Here is an 8,269-nt window from a genome sequence, read left to right as displayed (position 1 = left end):
CTAGAAGTCTACATACGGAGCAAAATGAGTTAATCTACATTGTAAAGTATGTCTATATGCATCCGTATGTAGTTCACTAAAGAAACCTCTTTAAAGTCTTATATTTAGGAACGGAGGGAGTACAAATTTATCGATAATGCTGAATATTTGAATTATCAACCAATATTTATATTAATAGAAAACTCTAGCCGTGCAAATGTGTGGGTAACTCCGTTAGTTATACTAATAAAATATGATGCCAATCACCATGGGGCGTCGGCAGATCGCAATCCTTTACTCTGTCTAATTTTAAAACTAAATAGTATATGCAGTGGTTGATGCCGGAATGAATCAAATGATGCGGATAATAGGTAAATCCTCTGTTTTTAAATATAAGACCCTTTTACAGCTTAATTTAGAAACAGAGGCAGTGCCATTTTTGCCATAAAGCGAAAGTTTGCACAATATTTTAAGTGTATGGCGATCAAGTGAACTGTCTAATGGCCAATGGGTACGATGATAATGACTTGTGTGTACCTTGTCCCAATCCACCTTTGTTAGGTGGCACATAGTGGTCATAATTATCTTCTTCCGTCCAAAATATGCAGCTGGTCAGTCAAGTGTTTACGTAAGGTTCCTTCAATTAAGCTGTAGCACCTAGCAGGGAAACTATACGTTTATGAAATTATCTCCCAAGAAAATTTACGAATAAAATTTTCGAGTATCTAATCTGAGGTTTCGTAAGTTTATAATATTCAAGTAAAAATTGATTTACCCCTACAAGGGGAGAAATCCTCACTTTTTTCCTTTTCAATATTAGGCAGTAGTAGGCAGAGATGGTGAATATAAAGGTGGTGCAGGATTTAGGTGTACGTGTTCAAAAAATTCTTCTGATCTCACTACTAGTATTTCTCGACCAAGAAATGTCGGTCAAGACAGGCTCACGTGGCATGTTAATTACTTAGTGGAGCAGATATGTATTACATTTTTAAAGAAGGAAACTTAAGAAGTTGGGCCATCAATTAAGTTCTAGCAGCCAGATTGGTTGATAGTACTTGACTTGTTCTATTTGCTCACATGCAAGTTCATGCACATCACCACACTGTTGCTTGCACCAGCTCTATCAATCTGCGGCTATTTAAGCACACCCATACATGCCTCCATTGACAAAGCAACTCACAATGGCTTCTTCTTCCACATTGTTTTGCCTTTCTGCCCTCCTTGTGCTGGCCTCAAGGCAGGCCACTGCCTACGATCCTAGCCCTCTTCAAGATTTCTGCATCGCCGACATGAAGGCGCCTGGTATGCACTACGTATAGTGTGCACGTATAGATGTGTGCCCTTAATTCTAGTGGTGGTATAGTTAATGTTGTGATAGCGTAGTACTGATCACACATTGAAGGTTACTACATACTGATAATAGTTTTTTTTGTGTGGGGTACATACTGATAATAGTTACAAAAGTAGTATCACTACATGCTCAAGCCACCCACACATTTCTTACTTGCTTTATGTTACTTTCTCTATGCATGCAGTGCGGGTCAATGGATTTGCTTGCAAGGACCCAATGGCCGCAACCCCGGAAGACTTCTTCAACGCAGCCATGCTCGATCAGCCTAGGGATACCAAGGCCAGCAAGGTCAGGTCCAACGTCACCAACATCAATGTCATCAATTTCCCTGGCCTCAACACCCTCGGCATCTCCCTGGCACGCATCGACTATGGGCCATTAGGTGTCAACACGCCGCACATACACCCCCGTGCCACCGAGCTCCTCACGGTGCTTGAGGGGACACTCTACCTTGGATTTGTCACATCCAACCCAAACAGGCTCTTCTCCAAGATAGTTAAGAAGGGTGATGTATTCGTATTCCCAAAAGCAATGATTCACTTCCAAATGAACCTGGCGCATGACAAGCCAGCAGCCGCCTTGTCCTCGCTCAGCAGCCAAAACCCTGGGGTTATTTCTATCGCCAATGCAGTCTTTGGATCAAAGCCACCAATTTCAGATGATGTTCTAGCCACGGCGTTTCAGGTGGAGAAGGATCTGATTCACTGGCTTCAATCTCAGTTCTGGGAGAATAACAACTACTAGATACTCTCTTTCATCTGGGCATATGGAAAGTTCATATGTAATGCTAGTATATAGAATAAATGGCATGTAATAATACGTATGCATGCATGGTTGTGAGCTGTGTTTTCATTTTCCTTTTGAAGCGTGACATGATATGTTTCTTGTCAGATTCATGTCAGAATGTGTTGGTGATGATTGTTTTCACTGTTTAATGAATGGAATACAGAGGTGCTCCTTTGCCTTTTTGCTGATATAGAGAGATCCGTGATGTTAATGACAAAGCAGCAATGATTGGACATGCATGTTATTTCTAGACCCAGTTTACATGTACTTAAAACTTGTTTTTGCCCGACAAGGTGATTTGTTCACTGGAAACCAGGAAATGCAAACTTGTTCTGTGGCGAGAAATCATTTAGCATGCTGTAAACTTAGATGCCATCGTTTAGCGGATTAAGCATCATAGATGGAAGAGCAGGGATATAGTTGTTATGCTGTAGTTGCTCGCTATCAAGTATCTGCATTCCCAATAATGGTTACAAGTAAACAAAAAAGATGGGGCACATGATCGTATTGGTTTCGCACCAAGAATGGGCTAGCTATACACCTATTTATAATATGGAGCGTCATGGCATGTGGATTATTAGTCCAGATCTATCTACAGAATGGGTTTGGATTATTAGTCCATACCTATCTACAGCCTACAGGGCAACTAAATTGGCAGTCTATTCAGAATCGTATTCTTTCAAAGTTGTAAATGCATGCACAGGCACAAACTCTTGATGGACAAAACTTGCGGCAATCTACATGGATTGTGTGGATCTAATAGTTGAGATATGGAGCGTTCATTTCAAGCATTGTGTGGATCTAATAGTGGAGATACAGAGCGTTTTACGTGAAGCAAATCATGAGATTGCTAGCTACAGTTGTTGTTTTTGAGAAATGCTAGATATAGCTTTGAGAGTAAGCTCTCTTGTAAGTGGGTCGATGAAACCCCGGATTTTATCCTTAATTCTCTCGTAAACGATGTACGTGTTATTTGAAATCAATAAAGTAAGCCATGAACGTTCGTTATAAATTACACTAATGGGGACAGGGCCTATAGTCCCGGCCCGTAAGGGGCTTTAGTCCCGGTTCACCAACCGGGACCAAAGAGGCAGGAGTAAAGGCCTAACCTTTAGTCCCGGCCCTGTTCCAAGCCGGGACCAAAGGTTCTCCACGTGGGCGCCTCGGACCGCCCTCAGGGGCAGACCCTTTAGTCCCGGGTCTTAACACGGGCCGGGACTAAAGAGTTTCTGCAGATTTTGTTTATTTTAGGGTTTTAGGGTTTTAGGGTTTAGGTGTTCGGAAGATTAACGTGATGCCTCGTTTGGTGTTCGGGAATTAGTTTTCATATAATTCTAAATATACATGTTTATGCATATATATATATATAAGATTAACTTATCTTACAAGCGAGCATATATATACAATTATATGGAGATCTGAATTATCGGGACTAGAGCCCGTCTATTCGATTACATGGACCAACATCAGTAATGACCCCTAGCTACACTAAATCGTCCTTTGTCATCTATAGCTTCCGTCCTCAGAAAGGTCGCAAGCTCCTCTGCAATAGCAATCGCGCGTTGCTCTGGTAGGTACTTCTCCCTCATGGCCGTGTACTATATAAGAAGAGGAGATGAATATGAATATCAATCATGATAACAAAGAATGACGGGTAAAAATAGAGGTGTGAATGTTCATTGCTTACGTCGTATCTGTAATCCTTGTGCTCAGAGATAAACGTGCGAATGGTCTCGCAAACATAGTATTCGCATAGATGTGTCCCCCGTGGCTGCTGGTCGCACTTTACGAGAATAGAATATATATAATCAAAATAATAATCTAGCATCATAAATGTATTGAAAATAGAAGTATATCATACTACTACTTACCTTAGCCGCTCTAAAGGTCAGCTTCTCATGCTCGATACCTGGAGTCACGCACTTGAACCGCTTCCAAATCCTGCCCGACAAGGAAAATGATTTGCTAAGTTTTTCATTAATTGATATATCAAAAAATCATTGAAGAGACCGATAGAGCGCAAGAATGATTGAAATTACCCATGGAGCATGTCCTGCAGGCTTTGGAACTGTTCCAAGGGTCTCGATAATGGGTCGAAGGCATCAACTCTTCCCTTATCAATTTGAATGTCCAACAGAATCCAATGGTAGCTGCACATGTGTATAAATATATATATATATATATATATATATATATATATATATGTGTGTGTGTGTGTGTGTGTGTGTGTCAGTAACTTATCAATTACACTTATAAGTGAATGGACACAATAGAGTAAAGACCCTCACTTGAAGTTGTATGGAAACAGTATGTGGTCACAGAAATTTTGATCTGTTAGAAACCTTAGAAGGTTTTCCTCCGTCTCCTTGGGTTTATCAGTTAGCGTCGCTATATGTATTTTATCAGTTAGTTTATACAGAAGACCCTCTCAGAAGGAGTGCGGACGTTTGGAGCTCGGCCTACATGAAGGCCGAAATTTTTGAATAATTCAAAATTCAAACTTTTTGGGTTCAAAAAAATCTGAAAAAAATATGGAAGTAAAGAAGGATGTTATGCGTATGTGTGCAAAAAATTAGGATGAAATACCTTGAAATACGATCTGCACAAAAAAGACAAATTCATGACCTGAAATGATGAATAGTGTCATGTGTAAAAAAGCCTCAGATTTGTCTTTTTTGCACAGCCCTCATTTCAATGTATTTTTTTCTGAAAATTTACACACATGTGTGTTACGCCTTCACTTATCCCTGTATTTTTTTTTCATAATTTTTTGAAATGTAAAAATATGAATTTTTATAAAATTTGAATTTCAAATTTAAAGGCCTCCATGGAGCTCGGCCACCAAAAGCAATTTCCGCTCTGAGAAGCCTCTTTATATAGGTGGCAAGGGGCCCCACTATACACAAAAAATACCATTGATCAATAAAGTTGAGCAGTCTTGAGCTACATCTTTATGCTTCTTTTGTGCTTATATTTGGCGTAGTAACATGATCATTACGATAAGTTATCAGTATTACAGTACTTGGTAGTTATGTACACTCCTGCACACTTGATTGAATTTTATTTGGGAGTTAATCGCTTTGGTTTTATCTTGATCCATCAACACCATTGTCAAAACAACTGTTATTGATGATCCTAAGAAATAAAAACAAAGCAACATGCATTGAAGGGATTATTTCCACACATGAGTTGACGTGACAACATACTTTGTACTGGGAAAGCATTGTCGGTCAGTCATCAAGAATTGACCATACTACTTAGTTCAGTCACGAAAGAGACCCATAATAAGTTAATAATGAATTGAGGAAGTCCATTTCATGCACCTGAACACAACCACCTAGCACAGATTATAATCTTGCTTGTGCACCTAACACAAGTATCGTGGATCAAAGACGTCTCCATCATTGGATCTGTCGCCATTTTTTCTGTTAGCGGTTACTTGCACGCAAATAAATGAAGCTGTAGTGTCGTACCGACCTCTCTTACAACGATAGTGGATGCCAAACCATATTTATATGTTCTGATGAGAAAATTCTTACACCGCATACATGTAGAGGATATGGTACAACCGTACGAACATGCCAAATTTCAGGGTCAAAACCATATGTTGATCTCGTGATCCGAGGTCAACACACCAACACATGAGTTGATGCCTTCTTGCCCTGTGAGAGGTTGATCCAATCCAACATGGATAACGGATTATGCGGCACACTGAAAGAGAGGTCGATCATAGTTCACGCCAATCCAACGGTGTATAATAAGTCATCCAATCCAACGGATTGAAAATGAAATGTTGACTACTGCTTAGTGTGTGGACATTCATAGTTCACGCCATCATTTTTTTTTATTTTGTAGGGAAAAACTGATTGCATTAAGTAAACATAATACTCTCTTCGTACCGGTGTATAATAAGTCATCTTACATTGTGTAACGCAATCAATATGGAAAGGAAAACGAGAGAAGATAATGTTCATTTGCTAATTAATATCATTAAGTCTTAAGTCATTAAAAATATACACGTCCCACGTCTTTAGGTGGGAGTTAATGCACCGCGCTTAAGTATTTCGGCTTATTTGGTTTTGTAAGACGAGTTATGCACTGGGACGGAGGGAGTATTACAATCATCCTTTGTAGTAACACTAACCTTCCTAATTTTAAAGAGTGCACATTTAATTAAAGTCTTCAATTAGAATTGGGTCACCTGATTTTGACTGAGTCAATAATTTCTTAAAGCTCTTTCATTCATTCAATTCTTTTATACTATACACTATGATTCCTAATTTTTAAGGCTTCACAATTAATTCAGGTATTCAATTTAGAATTGGGTCATTATGTTTAGACCAGATCAACAATTTCTCAAGCTCTCCCATTCAATTCTTATAATTCTCTATTTTCCCTAATTCTCCCAAGTTCAGAGCATAAATATCAACATCCAATTTAAAAAAAGTATGGAAATTCATTTTACGATGCATCTAAAAATGCTGATTTGATATATTTCTCTATAAATTTGATCGAACATAGGTTTACATTTTGAAAAAAGCAATAGACCTTATATTTTGAAACAGACTGATTGTTTGTTAAAGAAACTCAACAACACACCAACGGCGCAGCAAAGCGCGCCAAACCCTCCTATTCTTGAATGAAATCGCAACTTCCGAAGGAAAAATCCCTAGCCAACTAGTGGTGCGCTACTTATTCTATTTGGCTAACCGTGTCCTAGGCACTGCAAGATGAGGTGAAACCGTGAAATAGGTTTTACATGTTACCCAAAGAACTTTGAAGCTAAATATCTCGGGCTCTCTGTGCCACATGGGAGAGGAAGAAATGTAAGCTCAAAAGCTTACAGGAGAGACTAGCAAAGCGTCTTCTTCAATGGGGGTGAAATTTACCTTCCTCAAGATGGGAAGGAGATCATGTTAAAGGCCGTTGTGCATGCACTACGAGTGTACGTGATGGGTGTTTTCAAACTACGAGTCGGGCTTTGTGATGATCTAACAAAGATGATGACACACTATCGGTGGAGCGCGGACAAAGGAAAATGGCGGTCTCAGAGGATCTCTCGTGACATTATACTCCGGTCAACGGTGATGAAAGGAGTGGGGTTCAAGAACCTACGACTCCTTAATCAAGCATTGTTACCCCCTAACGACCCACAAGTATAGAAGATCAACCATAGTCCTTTCGATAAGTAAGAGTGTTGAACCCAATGGGGAGCAGAAGGAAACGATAAGCAGCTTTCAGCAAGGTATTCTCTGCAAGTGCTCTGGGTAACAATGATAGATAATTTTGTAGCAAGATAATTTATAATAAGTGACAAGTAACAATAGTATCAAGTGTGCAACAAGATTGCCCAATCTTTTTTATAACAAAGGACGGGCCTGAAAGTATTCTTATAGAAAGCAAACGCTCCCGAGGACACCTGGTGTTGTGGTTTTGTTACGACATATGTCCTCGTGAGAGAACTTAGATGTGAGGCCATCGTAACTATGTAGCGGAGTAAGAGGGGTTGATTGGAATCGATAGACGCGAGTTTACCCAGGTTCGGCCCCACCGATGGAGGTAAAAGCCTACGTCTTGCTTGTCTTTCATTGATGAACATGATGATCTCGATTACAAGGGTGCGGAATTGCTACATCTAATCTCGAGGGTGTCTAATATGTCTATCTATAATGACTTGAACTTGTCATGGCTCAACCTAACTTGTCCCTCTTGGGGTGCCTTACCCCTCCTTATATAGGTGGAAGGGGTAAGTTTACATGTGAAAGGACGTGGATGTCGCCTAGAGGGGGGTGAATAGGCGCTTTAAAATAATTACGGTTTAGGCTTGAACAAACGCGGAATAAAACTAACGTTTAATTTGTCAAGCACGAAACCTAAAACAACTAGGCTCACCTATGTGCGCCAACAACTTATGCTAAGCAAGAAAACAACTAAGTGATAGCAAGATATATAACAAGAAACAATATGGCTATCACAAAGTAAAGTGCATAAGTAAAGGGTTTTTCCCACACAAGACATTGTTGAGTGTGGACATTCCTTCATGACTTTTTCCAAGTCTTTCTTCAAAGAAATGACTTGGGCCTTGAGCTCTTTGATTTCCTCTACATGGTTAGTATCAATACAAGTACTAGAGGAAGTATAAGCTTCATTGTT

The 8,269-nt window shown here is 39.6% G+C and overlaps 1 protein-coding gene across 1 annotated transcript; it reads left to right on the top strand.

Moving 5' to 3' along the window:
* The first annotated feature begins 1,128 nt into the window (after positions 1–1,128).
* Positions 1,129–2,304, top strand: LOC123408460 (germin-like protein 8-4). The gene is made up of 2 exons (XM_045101567.1): positions 1,129–1,281; positions 1,515–2,304. Exons 1-2 carry the CDS (start codon positions 1,134–1,136, stop codon positions 2,072–2,074), a joined length of 708 nt encoding a protein of 235 aa, XP_044957502.1. The 5' UTR covers positions 1,129–1,133; the 3' UTR covers positions 2,075–2,304.
* Positions 2,305–8,269: the final 5,965 nt, after the last annotated feature.

This window comes from Hordeum vulgare, chromosome 7H (genome assembly GCF_904849725.1).
Source record: "Hordeum vulgare subsp. vulgare chromosome 7H, MorexV3_pseudomolecules_assembly, whole genome shotgun sequence".
Taxonomy (NCBI): domain Eukaryota; kingdom Viridiplantae; phylum Streptophyta; class Magnoliopsida; order Poales; family Poaceae; genus Hordeum; species Hordeum vulgare.
The sequence above is the reverse complement of the archived record's forward strand: the minus strand, read 5'-3'. Positions and strand labels throughout refer to the sequence as shown.

Coding starts and splice junctions, on each gene's coding strand:
- LOC123408460 (XM_045101567.1), top strand. CDS start 1,134: ATGCCTCCATTGACAAAGCAACTCACAATGGCTTCTTCTTCCACATTG. Junction 1,282..1,514: donor CGCCGACATGAAGGCGCCTG/GTATGCACTACG, acceptor CTATGCATGCAG/TGCGGGTCAATGGATTTGCT.